Here is a 23,198-nt window from a genome sequence, read left to right as displayed (position 1 = left end):
TAGTAATCAAATTGACAAAAACTAAAGACAAAGAAAAATTCTTAAAAGCAACAAGGCAAAAATGACAAATAACATACAAGGGAACTCCCATAAGGTTAACAGCTGATTTCTCAGCAGAAACCCTACAAGCCAGAAGGCAGTGGCATGATGTATTTAAAGTGATTAAAGGGAAGAACCTACAACAAAGATTATTCTATCAGGCAAGGATCTCATTCAGATTCAACTGAGAAATCAAAAACTTTACAGACAAGCAAAAGCTAAGAGAGTTCAGCACCACCAAACCAGAGCTAAAACAAATGCCAGAGGAACTTGCCTAAGTGGGAAACACAAGAGAAGAAAAGGACCTACAAAAACAAACCCAAAACAATTAAGAAAATGGTAATAGGAACATACATATCAATAATTACCTTAAATGTGAATGGATTAAATGTTCCAACCAAAAGACACAGGCTTGCTGAAGGGACACAAAAACAAGACCCGTATATATGCTGTCTACAAGAGACCCACTTCAGACCTAGGGACACAAACAGACTGAAAGCGAGGGGATGGAAAAAGATATTCAATGCAAATGGAAATCAAAAGAAAGCTGTAGTAGCGATACTCATATCAGATAAAATAGACTTTAAATAAAGAATGTTACAAGAGACAAGGAAGGACACTACGAAAGGGATCAATCCAAGAAGAAGATATAACAATTATAAATGTATATGCACCCAACATAGGAGCACCTCAATATATAAGGCAAATGCTAACAGCTCTAAAAGAGGAAATCGACAATAACACAATAATAGTGGGGGACTTTAACACCTTATTTACACCAAAGGAAAGATCATCCAGACAAAAAATTAATAAGGAAACACAAGCTTTAAATGACATAATAGACCAGATAGATTTAATTGATATTTATAGGACATTCCATCCAAAAACAGCAGATTACACTTTCTTCTCAAATGCACATGGAACATTCTCCAGGATAGATCACATCTTGGGTCACAAATCAAGCCTTGGTAAATTTAAGAAAATTGGAATTATATCAAGTATCTTTTCTGACCACAACGCTATGAGATTAGAAATCAATTAAAGGGGAAAAAACATAAAAAACACAGACACATGGAGTAACAATACGTTACTAAATAACCAAGAGATCACTGAAGAAATCAAAGAGAAAATCAAAAAATACCTAGAGACAAATGACAATGAAAACACGATGATCCAAAACCTATGGCATGCAGCAAAAGCAGTTCTAAGAGGGAAGGTTATAGCAATACAATGCTCCCTCAAGAAACAAGAAAAATCTCAAATAAACAATCTAACCTTACAACTAAAGTAACTAGAGTAAGAAGAACAAACAAAACCCACAGTTACTACAAGGAAAGAAATCATAAAGATCAGAGCAGAAATAAATGATATAGAAACAAAGAAAACAACAGCAAAGATCAATAAAACTAAAAGCTCATTCTTTGAGAAGATAAACAAAATTGATAAACCATTAGCCAGACTCATCAAGCAAAAGAGGGAGAGGACTCAAATCAATAAAATTAGAAATGAAAAAGGAGAAGTTACAACAGACACTGCAGAAATACAAAGCATCCTAAGAGACAACTATAAGCAACTCTGTGCCAATAAAATGGACAACCGGGAAGAAACTGACAAATTCTTAAAAAGGTATAACCTTCCAAGACTGAACCAGGAAGAAATAGAAAATATGAACAGACCAATCACAAGTAATGAAATTGAAACTGTGATATAAAATCTTCCAACAAACAAAAGTCCAGGACCAGATGGCTTCACAGGTGAGTTCTATCAAACATTTAGAGAAGAGCTAACACCCATCCTTCTCAAACTCTTCCAAAAATTTTCAGAGGAAGGAACACTCCCAAACTCATTCTATGAGGCCACCATCACCCTGATACCAAAACCAGACAAAGATGTCACAAGGAAAGAAAACTACAGGCCAATATCAACGATAAGCATAGATGCAAAAATCCTCAAACAAAATACTAGCAAACAGAATCCAATAGCACATTAAAAGGATCATACACCATGATCAACTGGGGTTTACCCAAAGAATGCAAGGATTCTTCAATATACGCAAATCAATCAATGTGATACACCATATTAACAAATTGAAGAATAAAAACCATATGATCATTGCAATAGATGCAGAGAAAGCTTTCGACAAAATTCAACACCCATTTATGATAAAAACTCTCCAGAAAGTGGGCACAGAGGGAACTTACCTCAACATAATAAAGGCCGTATACGACAAACCCACAGCAAACATCATTCTCAATGGTGAAAAACTGAAAGCATTTCCTTTAAGATCAGGAACAAGACAAGGATGTCCACTCTTGCCACTATCATTCAACATAGTTTTGGAAGTCCTAGCTATGGAAACCAGAGAAGAAAGAGAAATAAAAGGAATACAAACTGGAAAAGAAGAAGTAAAAGTGTCACTGTTTGAAGATGACATGATACTATACCTAGAGAATCCTAAAGATGCCACCAGAAAACTCCTAGAGCTAATCAATGAATTTCATAAAGTTGCAGGATACAAAGTTAATGCACAGAAATCTCTTGCATTCCTATATACTAATGATGGAAAATCTGAAAGAGAAATTAAGGAAACACTCCCATTTACCACTACAACAAAAAGAATAAAATACCTAGGAATAAACCTACCTAGGGAGACAAAAGACCTGTATGCAGAAAACTATAAGACACTGATGAAAGAAATTAAAGATGATACCAACAGATGGAGAGATATACTATGTTTTTGGATTGGAAGAATCAATATTGTGAAAATGACTATACTCCTCAAAGCCATCTACATATTCAATGAAATCCCTATCAAATTACCAATGGCATTTTTTACAGAACAAGAATAAATCATCTTAAAATTTGTACGGAGACACAAAAGACCCCGAATAGCCAAAGCAGTCATGAGGGAATAAAACGGAGCTGGAGGAATCAGACTCCCTGACTTCAGACTATACTACAAAGCTACAGTAATCAAGACAATATGGTACTGGCACAAAAACAGAAACATAGATCAATGGAACAAGATAGAAAGCCCAGAGATAAACCCCACGCACATATGGTCACCTTATTTTTGATAAAGAAGGCGGGAATATACAATGGAGAAAAGACAGTCTCTTCAATAAGTGGTGCTGGGAAAACAAGACAGCTACATGTAAAAGAATGAAATTAGAATACTCCTTAACACCATACACAAAAATAAACTCAAAATGGATTAGAGACCTCAATATAAGACCAGAGACTATAAAACTCTTACAGGAAAACATAGGAAGAATACTCTATGACATAAATCACAGCAAGATCTTTTTTGATCCACCTCCTAGAGTAATGGAAATAAAAACAAAAATACACAAATGGGACTTAATGAAACTTAAAAGTTTTTGCAAAGCAAAGGAAACTACAAAACAAGATGAAGAGACAACCTTCAGAATGGGAGAAAATATTTGCAAACGAATCAACAGACAAAGGATTAATCTCCAAAATATATAAACAGCTCATGCAGCTCAATATTACAAAAAACAAACAACCCAATAAAAAAATGGGCAAAAGACCAGATAGACATTTCTCCAAAGATGACATACAGATGGCCAAGTAGCACATGAAAAGCTGCTCAACATCACTAATTATTAGAGAAATGCAAATCAAAACTACAATGAGGTATCACCTCACACCAGTTAGAATGGGCATCATCAGAAAATCTACAAACAACAAATGCTGGAGAGGGTGTGGAGAAAAGGGAACCCTCTTGCACTGCTGGTGGGAATGTAAATCGATACAGCCACTATGGAGAACAGTACGGAGGTTCCTTAAAAAACTAAAAACAGAATTACCATATGACCCAGCAATCCCACTATTGGGCATATACCCAGAGAAAACCGTAACTCAAAAAGATACATGCACCCCAACGTTCACTGCAGCACTATTTACAATAGCCAGGTCATGGAAGTACCTAAATGCCCACTGACAGACAAATGGATAAAGAAGATGTGGTACATATATAGAATGGAATATCAGCCATAAAAAGGAACAAAATTTGGTCATTTGTAGAGACGTGGATGGACCTAGAGACTGTTATACAGAGTGAAGTAAGTCAGAAAAAGAAAAACAAATATCGTATATTAACGTATGTATGTGGAATCTAGCAAAATGGTACAGATGAACTGGTTTGCATGGCAGAAATAGAGACACAAATGTACAGAACAAATGTATGGACACCAAGGGGGGAAAGCCGGTGTGTGGGAGGGGGGTGTGATGAATTGGGAGATTGGGATTGACATATACACACTAATATGTATAAAACAGGTAACTAATAGAACCTGCTCTATTAAAAAATAAAATTCGAAGAAAGAAATAATACCATTTCTACACAAACTTGTCCATAAAATTAAAGATGAGAAAATACCTTCTCATAGTGAGGCCAGCATTACTCTGATAGCAAAACCAGAAAAAAAAATTACAAGAAAAAACAAAAACAAAACTACAGACCAATATCCCTAAGGAAAATTGATGTAAATATTTCTAACGAAATTTTAGCAAATTGAACCCAACAATATATATAAAATAATAAAACATCATGACCAAGTGAAATTTACCTCAGGAAAGCTAGTGGTTTAACATCTAAAAATCAATGTTAAAAAAACCAATAAGGGGGCTTCCCTGGTGGCGCAGTGGTTGGGAGTCTGCTTGCCGATGCAGGCGGCACGGGTTCGTGCTCCAGTCCGGGAGGATCCCGCATGCCGTGGAGCGGCTGGGCCCGTGGGCCATGGCCGCTGAGCCTGCGCGTCCGGAGCCTGTGCTCCATGACGGGAGAGGCCACGGCAGTGAGAGGCCCGCGTACTGCAAAAAACAAAACAAACAAACAAACAAAAAACAATCAGGGACTTCCCTGGTGGAGCAGTGATTAAGAATCCACCTGCCAATGGAGGGGACATGGATTCGATCCCTGGTCTGGGAAGATCCCACATGCCACGGAGCAACTAAGCCCATGTGCCACAACTATTGAGCCTGCACTCTAGAGCCTGCATGCCACAACTACTAAAGCCCCTGTGCCTAGAGCCTGTGCTCCGCAGCAAGAGAAACCACCACAATGAGAAGCCCATACACTGCAATGAAGAGTAGCCCTCGCTTGCCGCAACTAGAGAAAGCCCACGCACAGCAACAAAGACCCAACGCAGCCAAAAATAAATAAATAAATTTATTTTTAAAAAATCAATCAGTGTATTTCACCATATGAAACAGTGAATGTTAAAACAGTGATGTTAAAACAAAAAAACAAACTAAAACCCTACATGAGCATCTCAATAGATGCAGAAAAAGCATTTGACAAAATCCATCATCTTTTACTGATAAAAACCTTTGTAACTAGCATTGGAAGAGTACTTCCTCAATCTGACAAAGGGTATCTATTAAAAAAAAAACCCTATAGCTTACATCAGGCTGAATGAAGAAAAAGTAAATGCTCTCCTCCTAAGATCAGCAATAAGGCAAGGATGTCTGCTCTCACCACTTCTATTTAACACTGCACTAAAGGTTCTAGGTAGTATAATAAGGCAAGAAAAAGAAATGAAAGGAATCCAGATTTTAAAAGAAGAAGTAAAATTGTCCTTACTTACAATCTGACAGCCTATGTAGAAAATACTATGGAATCTATAAGAAAAAAAAGCTATCAGCACTAACAAGTGAGTTTAGCAATATTACAGGATACAAGATCAATATACAAAAATCAACTCTATTTCTATATATGTTAGCAATGAACAATGGAAATAGTTAATAAAATATCATTTAAAATATGATAAAAACATGAAAAAATTAGATGTACGTTTAACCCCAAAAGGTGCAAAACCTATATACTGAACACTGCAAAACATTGTTGAGAGAAACTAGAGAAGATCTAAATAAATAAAGAGATACATTGTGTTCATGTAATAAATTAGCCAGTATCAGAGGAGATGAATGGAGAATGGGGAGTGGAGGAATAACCCAGAATTTAGTTAATGATTACATCATATAAAAACAGTAGCAACAAAAACAAAGATTGCACATTCAAACTTTATGAATTGTTCACAGTCTCTGAAAACTGAAACAGAACTGTGTGCAGGAGATACTCTGAACTGAGAGACTACACAGAAGGCACTGAGAAGAAAGTGAGAGAATAAAATAAATGAGATGTGATGTTTGCCTTTGTAAAACAAGGCCAGATAAGAGTAAGATAGGCAGCAATGGAGGTTACGTGGAGACCTCGTAGAAGACTTTGAAACAAAATGCGGTCTTGTTGGAATAAACCCTGCAATACATGCATAAAGGGTTTTCAAAATGGCTGTGACAAATACTTTAAAGCATTAAAAAATGGCTTTAGGGCAGTAATATGATATTAATATGTTAAAAGATAAGAAAGAGATTTGCTTTGTAAATAATCACAAATCTAAAGGTTGTTACCATCTTTAAAAAGGCAAATGATGTAGAATTATAGCTAGTAAATGAAATTTAGGTTCTAGAATAAGTTTTTAGTATTACAAATCAAGTACATTTTTCAGATTTCATCAGTTATTGGTATAGTCGTACTAACAACATTCAATCATTATCATCAAAACATTAACTTGAATGTAGACATTAAGTGTCATCCCTCATTACCAAATTTTCAACTTGAATAAACATGCCAAATTAGATTTTGAAAGCATTTAAGCCAACTTAACTTTTGCTGGAGTATTTTACTTCTACATGTTTAAAATGAAAATGTCTAGAAAGGAATCTGGATAAATAAAACAACAGATTTCATAAAACTATCTTAACTCCCTTGCATACTAATAACTTTTAAAATAACACATCTTTGTATTCATGCTGTTATGGGTAACAGTAATTAATAAAAACATCAAGAGCAATCATTGTAGGAGTACTGGTCATTTTTACACAGCTTGGCAAATTATCAAGTACCTGCTGGTTATTAATTTCCAAACATATGGGAGCCCTGTGGTAATACATATTAAATTGATTCTCTTCCACAAATATGGCATAATGAAAATATGAATTATTAATCTTCGCTGTAAGAAATCACTTAACTCATTCATACTTTTGGCAATGTACAACTTAAATACAAAGTCTTTTACACAGAAACTAATTAAAAACTTCAGTAAAATATGTTATATTTACATGATCATGAAATGGTAGGCCATTGCTCCTGCTATAATCCTGTTCTTACATGTGCTAGTATATAATTTTTATTATTTTATATAAATTGCTAAACTTTAATTTCTTTAAAACTAGTTATACAAATGTATATAACTCATGCATTCTCACAAAAAATGTTCTTTCATTAAACAACTGAGAGCTTTACTTTACAAATATGGGTATCTTGGATCAACTAGATAACAACTGAAAGATGAATAATTTTCAATCACTTTAATTTACTCAACTTCACAAAATATATGGCTGCCTTGAGTGACATCATTATATGTCAAGTTTAAAAGTATTTTTTCAATAACCAATAATTAAAAGTTATGTTTTGTATTCATTTCATTTGTAGCTAGCTTTCTTAATGTATTTATAAATTAATAGTTTTCTAGTTTTCTAAAATCTTATGCTGCTTTTTTTGAAGAAAAAGCAGGAAAAAAAGTCTACTGCATTAGTAACATTTAGATTGCTTATTGATTTTATTACATAAGTGCCCTGAATACCTGATATCAACTACTAACTAGCCTCAAAATCATTATAAATTATATGTAATTAGTCATGAAATATGAAAGTAATCTAAATTAAAATTAAATATTCTAAAATAAAATAAATAATTTACTATCATATTCAATAATCAGACATGGAAATCTACATAAACTAATGTGATCTGCTGATATAGTGGACTTCCGTGTCCCAATCACACTCCAAAAGAAAGCTGCAGGGTAATATAATCTATTACACTCCAAAAATGGGGTCTTCCCCTAGAGATCTACAGCACTGAAAAAGAGAGTCCAAAGAAATGAAATACTAGTAAAGGGTAATAGTAGTAATTCTATTGAATTATTGTTATTAATTCAATAGAACTTTACGTTAAAGTATCTGTCAGAAGATACTAAGGTTCTATGGCTTAAAAAAAGAAAAATCTACCAAGCCCACATTAACATTAGTAGTATTATACACCACAATGCATGAATATTCTTCCTGAAATATGTTAAGTAATTGTCATATTTAAAAATGTATATGAAGGGGCTAGCAAAAAGCACGAATATATTCCAAAAATGTTCTCTTCTATCGTCATTTTATATAAATCTGGGACCATTCTAAAGCTGAATATAAAAAGATATGCTATACTGTTGACTACAGAATACTACAAAGTTTTATTGCCATTTAAACAAAGAAGCCATAACAGTTAAATGAGCTCAAGAAATAGGTTTCAGTATCACAAGGTGCCAGCTGTAAAGAGTTATGGCTAATTGAATATGGAACTCCTGCTTAATCAGATAACTGCTCTGCTATTTCCAAATGAAATGCCATTTCCATACTGTCTGAAAATGGTCCGTTTTATTGGTAACCAGAGAAAACAATATAAACTGTAAATAACATTAAGTGCTCTGTTTACCCATTCCAGGCACTGAAGTAGCAGGGGATCCAAAACGTCTTGGTAACACATTTGACGATAGGGCTGGAATAACAGTTCTTTCTGGGGGTCCACCAGGGGCCGAAGTGTCCTTTGGTGGTCCAGGAGATACTGGAACTTTGCAGGGAGAGCCCTGGCTAGAGCCTGCTGGTGCTGGAGAAAGGTTTCTTTGAGCTGCAGGTCGCTGACGAATCTCTGAGAATAAGAATAAAAAGTATGTATTAGGTTCAACATCCAACATACCACCATTAGTCAATATCACAAATGACTTACATTTAATAATGTTTTGTGGCACTAGAAGGCATCTGTAGGGTCAAAACTACTTGTAATAAGCAATCTATAAAATGTGACACTGAAAGCTGGCTGTAGAGTACTCCACTTCTGAACCTACAATTCAACTACATGTATATATTTACACAACAAGCCTTGATCTAAGTCTACCTGCTGATATTATTTTTCAAAATAAATTCAAATAAAATAAAATCGTCACCCAGTTATGCATCATACCTTTTTACAATAATCCTTCCCAAGTTATGATAAAGAAAGTTTATCAGAATTAGTGAAAACGCCAGTGAAAACTGTAGAATTGTTTTTTCAAGATAAAAAAATGGTAATGCTAAGAAATGAGTAAATAAGTATATTCTGTAATTATCAAGTATTTATGAGGTAATTAAAGTAGTCATAGAAATGCTGAAAAAGTATTCTTTACTATTAGGTACCATTAGCTTCCCATTCTCCTTTATACTATTGCTATCTTTTTGGGTAAACTTTTTTTGCCAATACAGTTTACAAAGGAAAACTTCCACTCTGCATAAACAATATATTATCATAAACAAATCTTATCTTTTTCTTGCAAAAATTACAAGAAGTGGACAAATGTGCCAAATCCAGGCTGCTGCCTCTTTCTGAAACACAGTAACGCTGTTGTTTACATACTGTCTATGGCTACTTTAGAAGAGTTGCGTAGTTACAACAGAGACCATACGGCTCCCAAAGCCATTTACTATATTTACTATCCGGTGCTTTACAGAAAGTTTCATGATCCCCTGCCTACTCGATAACATAAAATTCAATTCTGTCATTCCCCATACCCACCAATATCTTACTTGAATGTCGATGGTAAGAGCTCAAATAAAGATGCACTTCTAGCTTTTTAATTCTACATATCACCTTAAATTATCACAAATCCTGAAACTGTAGGCTAAAATTAAAGAAGTTAAATTTTAATTGGCATGACTGGTAAAAAATGCATACCTCCAGAAGCAAAATAGTTTAGATTTGGACTCTATTTGACAGTTAAAGATTTTCATGAAAAGTTCATTGCAATCAAAAGTACAGCTTGAGCATCAGATTTCAGTTTACTATAATCTAGTCTACTAGTTAAGAACCTGGGCCCTGCGGTCAAAAAGGTTTGGTTAGAATCCTGGCTGCAGCTACAAGACCACAGATGGGCTAACATCACTAAGTCTCTGTCTCTTTATCTGTAAAATTAGGATAATAATATCCTAACTCAGAATTGCTATGAGAATTAAATAAGATAATATCTGTAAGTTGATAGTTCACATTTATTGAATACATATTTCAGATGACAGTGTTTTCATACAGCTAAGTATTTCAAATCACCATTTATCTGTAATTAGTGGGACCAACTAATTTTCCATTGGTTCTTAATTTAATCTCTAACCTAGCCACTGCAACAATAAATTACAAGCATGTCATCATTATATAAATGGAACTGCCCTTATATTTGGCTATTTTCCTTACAGTTTATAGAAAACTTCAGATTTTACGTAGACTAAGTGTATCTTAATAACTCCTGCAAATTAGCTGGTCACTTAATTATCTTTTATTCACAAGGAACACCTTAAAAGATGGTTACACATAAGAAAAGCCATTAAATGCTGCAAAAGGTACTGAGATCAATGAAATCACATAAAGCTCTGGTCACTGGAATTAATTTAAAAAAACAAGGCATCGAATATTGTAAATCATTTCTTTAGCAGATTTTTAGGTAGGTAAAACATAACTCAAAAGTTACATTTTTCTTCCAGATAAATAAATGCTTAACATTTATTAGACTATCTTAAAAGTTACTATTATCCTTTCACTTCTTGAACAAAGACTTGAGACTGCATCCTCTGAGTGTTCATTTACCCAGTGAAAATTAACTAAGGCACTCTTTTTTTTAACATCACTCATATGCTACTGAAAGGTAAGGTCTATAACTAACTATTTAACAAAGAACACCATATCTAGCATTCCATAAAAGAGATGTGGCTTAATAATTTCTAAATCTAAAATTAGGCAGACAAAAGGGAAAACTGATACAGAAGAGTCAGGAAAGGGAGAAAAAGTTTCAATGTTTACAAAAGAAAAGCAGGTAACAAAGAGTTACCATGACAATGGTTGAAAATAGCTAGCAATACAATACCAAATCTATATTTGGTAAAGTGTTATGGAATATTCTGGTAGTCTCAATTTAAAATATGTAAGATTTATCTACTTTTAGCTACATGGCACTTACAAATGCTTTGTATTATAATTCTCTTAAAAAGTTTCTAGTACTCAACAAAGTAGTCATATCGGTTATATTGAACATTTCCCACATTTAAATGTAAAATACCATCCCCCAAAAAGATTTATCAAGCATTCTGTGTCAGTCTGGTTAAGTATAAGGGCTGTCCCATAAAGCCACCTCTTGGCCAGAGGATGTTTTAACATCCTTATCAATGATCAGTCAACTATTCAATAAAAATCATACCAAATATGAGGACATGTCTACAATTTTAAATTCAAAATGAAGCAGACTCAAAATGAGATTAAAAACTACTATTTTATGATAAACAAAAGGAAGAAAAAAGTTTAAAATAATAAAATAAGATAGTTGTTAAAAGCATAGATTCTGAAATCAAACTGTCTTGATTTAAATTTTAGCTCCACCCTGTTTATTAGATCTGCATGCAGCCTTTTCCAAGTTGACATCTCTCAGTTCAGCTTCCTCACATAATGAGAATACTTACCTCCATGGTTGTTACAAAGAACAAGGGCCTCATCTGTCTTCTACTTACTTGACCCTTTGCAGAATATGACAATGGATATCATCCCTACTTACACTTCAGCTTTCTAGATGCCAGTTTAGTTCTGCTTTTAACTTTGATCATTTCTTCTTTTTCCTGGGCTCCTCTTTCTCCATCTACACTTAAATGTTAATGTTCTTATACAGGGGTCCCCAACCACAGGGTCGCAGACCAGTATCGGTCCACGGCCTGTTAGGAACCGGGCCGCACAGCAGGAGGTGAGTGGCGGGCGAGCGAGTGAAGCTTCATCTGCCGCTCCCCATCGCTTGCGTTACCGCCTGAACCATACCCCGACCCCCTATCCTACCCCGGTCTGTGGAAAAATTGTCTTCCACGAAACCTGTCCCTGGTGCCAAAAAGGTTGGGGACAGCTGTTCTTATAGGTCCTCTTACTCTATTTTCTCTCCCTGGACAATTTCACTCGATCCCATGGTTTCAATAAATATCACCTATGCTTCCCAATGACTCCTAATCTGTATCTATAACCTCAACTTTTTTCTAAGCTCCATTTGAAATAATTAACTACCTATAAACCATATCACCTGGATTTAACTCTCACTCAACAGATCCAAAAGCAAAGTCATTATCTTCAACACAAACCTACTACTCTGATTCTTATGTTCCTTATCTTGCTTATAACACTAACATCTAACCAGTTGCTCAAGCTAAAAATCTTTACTCCTCCTTCAACTCCACACTTTCCAAATCTAATAGCCATCAAGTCCTATCAATCTATTCTTAAATCTGAATTATCTCTTAAATCTCTTCCCTTTTCAACTTCTTTGCAATAAGCTATCTAGTGTAGGCCCTTGTCTCTTACCTATATTAGTTGGTATCCTAATTGATACCCATGTGTTCAGCCTTGCTCTCTCCAATCCATTCTCCATGTTACAAAAAAGAAAAAACCAAAACCAAACAAACAAAAGCTGTTCTTTCTAAAATGCAAAGCCTCCAGTGGTTCCCATGTTGCATATAAGATAAAGTCTCAAACTCTGTAATGCTGCATACAAAATCCTTCATAATTATCCCTCCCTCACATAAACCCTACCCCCCTTTTTCAGGCATATGGCACTATTTGCAGTCCCTCAAGGTACCAAGGTCTCTTCTTGGTACCTTAGAGTAGACCTGAAGAGTCCTTTCCCACCATGTTCTCAAAGCAAATTGTTATTAAAACATATGCATTGTGATTCGTGACGACCTTCACCGTGGTGAAGGTCGTCACGAATGTGACGTGATGTATATTTACATCATTTACATTATTTACATAATGTGACGTGATGTATATTTACATATACATAACTTTTTTAACCAAGAGCTAATAGACAGGAACTGCATCTTTATAGCCCCAGGATGTGGCAAGGTACTGGCACAGAGTATGAGCTTAATAAAGTCTATGAAACAAATTTATGTTCCTCCTGCACTTTAATAACGAACTTCCAACTGCCTATTACCCAACTTATGTGGTACAGTAGGCAGAATAAAGCCCTCCCAAACACATCCATGTCCTCATCCCCAGAAAATATAAATATGTTATGTTACATGCAAGAATAAGTAAGGCTGTACATGGAATAAGACTGTTAATCAACTGAATTTTTGTTGCCTGCTACATTGAGAATTTCAGCTAATTTCAGGAGACCATACAAAAAAGCTATCTTCAAGCAGAAAATTTTCTAATAACATACACCACTTGCCAGCCTTTAGTTGAGTTTACTTTTTTGTTGCTCTGCTTTTTAAAGAACTATTAAGCAAAATGTACTCTTAATTTATCGAAACATTTTTCTTCATCACCTTGATGACTTATTCCTACTCTAGTTTGTCTCCTACCTCTCTCAATTTTAAACAACCTGCACCTTGCAGTTCACCAAGGTCTCATTTGGTTAATCACTTTTTTACAACATTTAAACAAAATTTATGAATTCTTAAAAAAAGTTTCCTTTTATTTCTTTTGACAACACACTTATTAAGCAACCACTATGAGTAAAGCACTACTGAGTGGAATTCAGAGTTGCAATATAAAGGTGGCAAGCAAAGATAATACAAAATTATAACATACACTAATACAAGGTAAATGCCACAAAAAAAGGACACAACAAAGTACCATGAAGGGTTCAGGAAGGGGGATATTAAAATCAGTGATGGGATGAAGAAAGGTTTCATGGTAATGTTGGCATTTAATATGAACACAGAAAAATGGATGGGGATAGAAATGCCTTTGTTACCTGTATTAAGGTATATGTGACAGTTTTAAAATAAGAGTCCACAATTATTTGAGTCACCTCCATTCAACTGGGAAAAGGAGAATGCCTATGTCCCCTCCCTTGAATCTGTAATACTGCTGTTTGACCAAGAGAATATAGGTGTGCCAGCTTTCAAAACTACTCTTGTCTTTTGGGTGGCTTACTCTTAGAACCCAGCACCACATTAGAAGCAAGTCCAAGTGGCTCCATTAGAGAGGTCCATGTGGAAAGGAACCAGTGGCCAGCACCAATCTGTCAGTCATGTGAGTAAGCCATCCTGGTAGTAGATCCTCCATCCCCAATCAGGTAGCTCCAACCCATGTGGGGTAGAGATGAGATGTTTCTACCAAACTCTGCCGAAATTGTAAATTCATGAGCAAAACAAATGAATGCTGTTTTAAGCCACTGAGTTTTGGAGTGGTTTGTAATACAATAGATAACTACAACAGTATAGCTATAACACGTAAGAACACCCAAAAAAGTGCATTTGCTATTTTATGTTTTCACAGATTTTCTTTATCAAATGTACATCCCCCAAAACAGCAAAGTATGAAGTATCATTTCATTTACTATCAAGAGCAAAAAAGATTCATGACTTCTACTTTAATCTTCCATATCTGCCATGGAACACAAGTGAGTAAACTCTAAAAACCTACTTAAATAAGAAGTTGTAATCCATTTGCTAGGACCATTAACTTTTTTTCAATACTTTTTGATTTCAAACTTAGCTGTGGCAGGATATAACTGACTTTCCTTTTGTTAATTTCACTAGTACAAGATGCACTTGTACACTAAATCCCATCCTTTCTTGCCTCCTCATGGATGGTTCTCCATCAATTGTCCCCACTCTCTCCGTCATCAATTATTCCATGTCTTCTAGGCCATTCCCAGTAGCACATAAACATGCACATGCTATCATTTCTTTCATACATCCTGCTCACTCATACACACAAAATGCTTCCCCCTCCAGCTACCCATTTTCTCAATTCCCTTTACTCAAAAGAACTGCCTCTTCTCATTGTCTACCACTTCTCTACTCCCTTACTTTCTTAAATCTACTCTAAACAGGCTTTTACTCCATTCCTCTACCAAAACTATTCTTCTCAAGGTCACCAAGTTCTTCAACATTGCTAAAACCTATGGTCAATTTTCGACCCTCAACTTACTTGGCAGCAGTATGTGTCACAGATGACCATGACCCAGAAACTTCAATTAGTGTCCAGGACGCCACACACTCTTGGGATTTCCTATCTCACTGACCACTTCTTCTCACTTTCTTTTTCTGGTTCTTCTTCATTACTCCAAATATCTTAATGTTAGAGTACCCTAGGGTGGCCTTGGTCCTTTTCTCTTCTTTCTCCACATTTACATCCTTGATAATCTCATCCAGTTTCATGGTTTTAGTAGATACCATCCAAATACTGATGACACCCAAATTTATATCTCCAATCCACATAATTCCTGTTTGCCAGACTCATATTCAACTACGTCCTTAGAATCCCCACTTGGACATCTGTCTAATAGGCATCTCAAACATACATATCCAAAAATCAAACCCTGTTCTTCACCACCTCACCTGAAACCCCATCCAAAAAGTGCTCCTCTTGTAATTTCTACCATCTCAATAACTGGAAACTCTATCTTCCCAGTTACTCAGGCCAAAATCCTGAAAGTCACTTCTGAGTCCTCGGTCTCTGACCCAATATCCAATCCATCAGGAAATCTTTTAGGTTCCAACTTTAAAATATATGCAGAATCTTAAACCACCTCTTATGTTACTAAACAAAGGTTCAAGCCACCATCAGTGCTTTCCTAGATAACTGCAAGAGCTTCCTAAGTACTTTCCCTGCTTCCACCTTTGCTTCCTTTGCAGCCTCAACACAGTCACCTTCCTTTTAAAACATAATTTAAATCATGTCAATCCTCTGCTCAAAACAAAAAACAAAATTTTTTAAAAATTGAAAACTGAAGTTCTTACAGTGGTCTACATTCTACAAGACCCACATGATATGATCCTTTGCTACCTCTCTTACTGTCTCTCCTACTATTCTCCCCATTGTTCAATCCAGTCCAGCCATATTGGCCTCCACGCTATTTCTAGAGTAATCTCGGCATACTCTCTACTCAATCTCTGCACTTACTGATCCTTCTGTCTGGAATGTACTTCCCTCAGATATCTGCATGACTCATTCCCTCACCTCTTTCATGACTTTGATCAAAGGTCACCTTATCAATGTGGCCTTCCCTGACAACCCTATTTAACGCTTCAACCCACCCTCACTCAAGACAGTCCCTATACATCACCCTTTCTTCATTTTCCTCCATCTAACACTATACAGATAAACTGATAGATAAAATTGTCTACCCCCACAACATGCACAAAGGGAGATTTTTTTTTTTGTCTCTTTTGTTTTACTACTATAACCTCAGGGCCTAAAACAATACCTGACAGCACATACTCAATAAACATTTACTGGAAAAAACAAAAACAAATGAATAAATCAGAAATTGGTATATAAAAGTCAAATTTATTCCCATATACCAATTAAAACCTTAAAAAGGAGGTCCTCCCCAAGGACTGAGGAGTCCAATCCCCACACTGGGCTCCCCAGCCCAGGGGTCCTTCATCAAAATGAGCCCCCAAAATGTCTGACTTTGAAAACCAGCAGGGTTCACATTTTGGAGAGCCAGAGGGCTGTAGGAAACAGACACTGCTCTTAAAGAGTGCAGGCAAAAACTCACTCAATCTTAATTCAAGCAGAAAGGCAGCAGTGTGAAAGGTGCCAGGGTCAGACCTACTTGCCGATCTTAGAAAGCCTCCCGCTGGGACTCCCCTTGGGGACTCAGATGTTGGCAGCAGCCACTAATGTGATCTCATATTACCTAGATGACACCAGAACTGGCAGGCATGCTCTGGAATCCTCCCTCGAGCCTATTAGCACCAGGGGCCTGCCTCGCCTACCAGTGTGCTCACATCAGTTGCCTGCCACCAGGCCTCACAGCCCGATGTGCTGGGGGGCCTGCACCGCCCACCAATGTATCCCTTGTAATAGCACAAAGCAGGTCCTCTCAGCCAGCTGGGCCCAGGGGCCAACCCACATACCAGCAAACCCACGGCAGTTAGCCCTGCAACAAGAGAAAGGCGCACACAGCCCACACAGGTTACACCCCTGAAGCATCTGGCTCTGGTGCACAGAAGAGAGCATGTGCCTGGGCCCCACAGGACACCACCTACATAAGACCGCTTCTGCAAGATCAGGAAATGTAACGGGCCTACCTAATACAAAGAAATAAACACAGAGAATTAGGCAAAGTGAGAAGACAGAAAAGTATGTTCCAAATGAAAGAACAAGACCAATCTCAGAAACTAAATGAAATGGAGATAAACAATCTATCTGATAAAGAGTTCAAGGTAATGATCATAAAGATGCTCATGAAACTCAGGAGAAGAATGGATGACCACAGCGCAAACTTCAGCAGAGTAAGAAAATACTTTAAAAAATCAGAGCTGAAAAATACAATAACTGAGATGAAAAACACACTAGAGGGAATCAATGGAAGATTAGATGATACAGAAGAATAGACTAGTGATCTGAAAGACAGAGTAGTGGAAATCACCCAAATTGAACAGAAAAAAGAAAAAGAACTCAGAAAAAAAGAGAATAATTTAAGGGACCTCTGGGACAACATCAAGCATACTAACATTCACATTACATGAATTCCAGAAGGAAGAGAGAGAGAGAAAGGGGCAGAGAAGTTATCTCAAGAAATAATAGCTGAAAACTTCCCCAATGTGAGGAAGGAAACAGACATCCAGGTCCTGGAAGCACAGACAGTCCCAAACAAGACGAACCCAAAGAGGTCCACATCAAGACACATTATACTTAAAATGTCAAAAGAGAAAGATAAGGAGAGAATCTTAAAAGCAGCAGAGAAAAACAACTAGTTATACATAAGAGAGCCCCCCTAAGACCATCAGCTGACTTTTCAGCAGAAACTTTGCAGGCCAAAAGGGAGCGGCACAATATATTTAAAGTACTGGAGAAAAAAAGAAACAACCAAGAATACTCTACCCATCAAGGTTATCATTCAGAATTGAAGGAGAGGTAGTTTTATACACAGCAAAAGCTAGAGGAGTTCATCACCACTAAACCGACCTTACGAGAAATGTTAAAGGGACTTCTCTAAGTGGAAAAGAAAAAGCCACAACTAGAAGTAAGAAAATTCTGAGGAAACAATCTCACCACTACAGACAAACATATAGTGAAAGTAGTGGATCAATCACTTATAAAGCTAGTAGAAATGATGAAAGGCAAAAGTAGTAAAATCATCTATATCTATGTAGTTAAGGGATACGCAAAATAAAAGGATGTAAATTCAAAACATAAAACATGATGGGGGGGCTAAACATGTAGGGCTTTTAGAAAGTGTTTGAACTTAAAACAAGATCATCAACTTAAAACAGCTATATACACAGGTCATTATATATGAACCTCATAGTACCTAAAACAAAAACACACACACAAAACAAAGGAATCCAAACATAACATTAAAGATATTCATCAAATCATAAGGGAAGAAAGCAAGAGAAGAAGAAAGAAACAAAGAAGAACTACAAAAACAACCAGAAAACAATAAACAGAATGGAAATGAATACATACCTATTAATAATTACTTTAAATGTAAATGGACAAAGTGCTTTAATCAAAAGACAATGGATGGCTGAATGGATCAAAAAATCAAGACCAGGACTTCCCTGGTGGTGCAGTGGTTAAGAATCCACCTGTCAATGCAGGGGACACAGGTTCAATCCCCGGTCCGGGAAGGTCCCACATGCCGCGGAGCAACTAAGCCCGTGCGCAACAAATACTGAGCCTGCGCTCCAGAGCCTGCGAGCCACAACTACTGGCCCATGCGCCACAACTACTGAAGCCCACGCACCTAGAGCCTGTGCTCTGCAAGAAGAGAAGCCACTGTAATGAGAAGCCCATGCACCACAACGAAGAGTAGCCCCCACTCAACGCAACTAGAGAAAGCCTGCATGCAGCAACAAAGACCCAATGCAGTCAAAAAATAATTAATTAAAAAAAAGAATACTAGCAACCAAATTGAACAATACATTAGAAGGATCATAAACCATGACCAAGTGGGGTTTAAACCAAGGATGCAAGGATGGTTCAGTATCCACAGATCAATTAATCTGACACACCATGTTAACAAGACGAAAGATAAAAATCCTGATTATTTCAATACATGTAGAAAAAGCATTTGACAAAACCCAACATCCATTTATGATAAAAACTCTCAACAAAGTGGGTATAGTGGGAACATACCTCAACATAATAAATTCCATATATGACAAACCCAGAGCTAAGACTCAACAGAGAAAGCTGAAAGCTTTGCCTCTAAGATCAGGAATAAGACAAAAATGCCCACTCTCATCACACTTACAACATGTATTGGAAGTCCTAGCCACAGCAAGCAGACAAGAAAAAGAAATAAAAAGCATCCAGGCTGCTGCTAGTGAACTTGTCCTCAAGGTGAGACACAGCCACCTCCCGCCTCTGCAGGAGACCACCCAACACTAGCAGGGTGTTATAGACTAGAAAAATCCTGGTTTATAAATAAAGAGATTAGGAGAGGAAAGACAGCAGAAGCAAGAAGAATTACAATCCTGCAGCCTGTGGAACAAAAACCACATTCACAGAAAGATAGACAAGATGAAAAGGCAGAGGGCTATGTACCAGATGAAGGAACAAGATAAAACTCCAGAAAAACAACTAAATGAAGTGGAGATAGGCAACCTTCCAGAAAAAGAATTCAGAATAATGATAGTGAAGATGATCAAGGACCTCAGAAAAAGAATAGAGGCAGACTCAAAAGATGCAAGAAATGTTTAACAAAGACCTAGAAGAATTAAAGAACAAACAAACAGAGATGAACAATACAATAACTGAAATGAAAAATACACTAGAAGGAATCAATAGCAGAATAACTGAGGCAGAAGAATGGATAAATGACCTGCAAGACAGAATGGTGGAATTCACTGCTGCAGAACAGAATAAAGAAAAAAGAATGAAAAGAAATGAAGACAGCCTATGAGACTTCTGAGACAACATTAAATGCAACAACATTCGCATTATAGGGGTCTCAGAAGGAGAAGAGAGAGAGAAAGGACCCAAGAAAATATTTGAAGAGATTATAGTCGAAAACTTCCCTAACATGGGAAAGGAAATAGCCACCCAAGTCCAGGAAGTGCAGAGAGTCCCATACAGGATAAACCCAAGGAAGACACACACCAAGACACATAGTAATCAAATTGGCAAAAATTAAAGACAAAGAAAAATTGTTGAAAGCAACAAGGGAAAAGCAACAAATAACATACAAGGGAACTCCCAAAAGGTGAACAGTTAATTTCTCAGCGGAAACTCTATAAGCCAGAAGGGAGTGGAATGACATATTTAAAGTGATGAAAGGGAAGAACCTACAACCAGATTACTCTACCCTGCAAGGATCTCATTCAGATTCGATGGAGAAATCAAAAGCTTTACAGACAAGCAAAAGCTAAGAGAATTCAGCTACCAAACCAGCTCTACAATAAATGCTAAAGGAACTTCTCTAAGTGGGAAACACAAGAGAAGGAAAGGACCTACAAAAACAAACCCAAAACAATTAAGAAAATGGTAATAGGAACATACATATCAATAATTACCTTAAATGTGAATGGATCAAATGCTCCAACCAAAAGACACAGGCTCACTGAATGGATACAAAAACAAGACGCATATATATGCTGTCTACAAGAGACCCACTTCAGACCTAGAGACACATACAGATTGAAAGTGAGGGGATGGAAAAAAGATATTTCATGCAAATGGAAATCAAAAGAAAGCTGGAGTAGCAATACTCATAACAGATAAAATAGACTTTAAATTAAAAATGTTACAAGAGACAAGAAAGGACACTACATAATGATCAAGGGATAAATCCAAGAAGAAGATATAACAATTATAAATATATATGCACCCAACATAGGAGCACCTCAATACATAAGGCAATGGCTAACAGCTATAAAAGAGAAAATCGAGAGTAACACAATAATAATGGAGGACTTTAACACCTCACTTACATCAATGGACAGATCATCCAAACAGAAAATTATTAAGGAAACACAAGCTTTAAATAACACAATAGACCAGATAGATTTAATTGATATTTATAGGACATTCCATCCAAAAACAGCAGATTACACTTTCTTCTCAAGTACGCATGGAACATTCTCCAGGACAGATCACATCTTGGGTCACAAACCAAGCCTCGGTAAACTTAAGAAAACTGAAATCACATTAAGCATCTTTTCTGACCACAATGCTATGAGATTAGAAATCAGTTACAGGGAAAAAAACGTAAAAAACACAAACACATGGAGGCTACACAATACGTTACTAAATAACCAAGAGATCACTGAAGAAATCAGAGAGGAAATCAATAAATACCTAGAGACAAATGACAATGGAAACACGATGATCCAAAACCTATGGAATGCAGCAAAAACAGTTCTAAGAGGGAAGTTTATAGCAATACAATCCTACCTCAAGAAACAACAAATATTTCAAATAAACAATCTAACCTTACACCTAAAAGAACTAGGGAAAGAAGAACAAACAAAACCCAAACTTAGTAGAAGGAAAGAAATCATAACAATCAAAGCAGAAATTAATAAAATAGAAACAAAGAAAACAATAGCAAATATCAATAAAGCTGGTTCTTTGAGAAGATAAACAAAATTGATAAACCATTAGCCAGACTCATCACGAAAAAGAGAGGACTCAAATCAAAAAAATTAGAAATAAAAATGAAGTTACAACAGACACCACAGAAGTACAAAGCATCCTAAGAGACTACTACAAGCAACTCTATGCCAATAAAATGGACAACCTGGAAGAAATGGACAAATTCTTAGAAAGGTATAACCTTCCAAGACTGAACCAGGAAGAAATAGAAAATATGAACAGACCAATGACAAGTAATGAAATTGAAACTGTGATATAAAATCTTCCAACAAACAAAAGTCCAGGACCAGATGGCTTCACAGGTGAATTCTATCAAACATTTAGAGAAGGGCTAACACCCATCCTTTTCAAACTCTTCCAAAAATTTGCAGAGGAAGGAACACTCCCAAACTCATTCTATGAGGCCACCATCATCAACCTGATACTAAAACCAGAAAAAGATACTACAAAAGAAGAAAATTACAGACCAATATCACTGATGAACACAGATGCAAAAATCCTTAACAAAATACTAGCAAACAGAATCCAACAACACATTAAAAGGCTCATACACCATGATCAAGTGGGATTTATCCCAGGGATGCAAGGATTCTTCAATATATGCAAATCAATCAATGTGCTACACCATATTAACAAACTGAAGAAGAAAAACCGTATGATCATCTCAATAGATGCAGAAAAAGCTTTTGACAAAATTCAACACCCATTTATGATAAAAACTTTCCAGAAAGTGGGCACAGAGGGAACTTACCTCAACATAATACGGCCACATATGACAAACCCACAGCAAACATCATTCTTTTTTTCTTTTTCGGTACGTGGGCCTCTCACTCTTGTGGCCTCTCCCGTTGCAGAGCACAGGCTCCGGACGCGCAGGCTCAGCGGCCATGGCTCACGGGCCCAGCTGCTCCGCAGCACGTGGGATCTTCCTGGACCGGGGCACGAACCCGTGTCCCTTGCAATGGCAGGCGGACTCCCAACCACTGCGCCACCAGGGAAGCCCCAAACATCATTCTTGATGGTGAAAAACTGAAAGCATTTCCTCTAAGATCAGGAACAAGACAAGAATGTCCATTCTCACCACTATTATTCAACATAGTTTTGGAAGTCCTAGCCATGGCAATCAGAGAAGAAAAATAAATAAAAGGAATACAAATTGGAAAAGAAGAAGTAACACTGTCACTCTTTGCAGATGACATGATACTATACATAGAGAATTGTAAAGATGCCACCAGAAAACTACTAGAGCTAATCAATGAATTTGGTAAAGTTGCAGGATACAAAATTAATGCACAGAAATCTCTTGCATTCCTACACACTAATGATGAAAAATCTGAAAGGGAAATTAAGGAAACACTCCCGTTTACCATTGCACCGAAAAGAATAAAATACCTAGGAATAAACATACCTAGGGAGACAAAGACCTGTATGCAGAAAACTATGAGACACTGATGAAAGAAATTAAAGA

At 36.5% G+C, this 23,198-nt stretch overlaps 1 protein-coding gene across 2 annotated transcripts in view; it reads right to left on the bottom strand.

Moving 5' to 3' along the window:
* The window catches only part of LNPK (lunapark, ER junction formation factor), a 90,515-nt gene that overhangs the window by 24,346 nt on the left and 42,971 nt on the right, over positions 1 to 23,198 (bottom strand). For both annotated transcript variants that reach the window (XM_082658480.1, XM_082658481.1), the window contains exon 9: positions 8,606 to 8,818. In XM_082658480.1, the coding sequence (XP_082514606.1) occupies positions 8,606 to 8,818 (213 nt within the window). The remainder of the gene's footprint in view (positions 1 to 8,605; positions 8,819 to 23,198) is intronic.

Source organism: Grampus griseus (assembly GCF_964374135.1).
Source record: "Grampus griseus genome assembly, chromosome: 7".
In the NCBI taxonomy this organism is placed as follows: Eukaryota; Metazoa; Chordata; class Mammalia; order Artiodactyla; family Delphinidae; genus Grampus; species Grampus griseus.
This window is presented reverse-complemented; position numbering and strand designations above follow the sequence as displayed.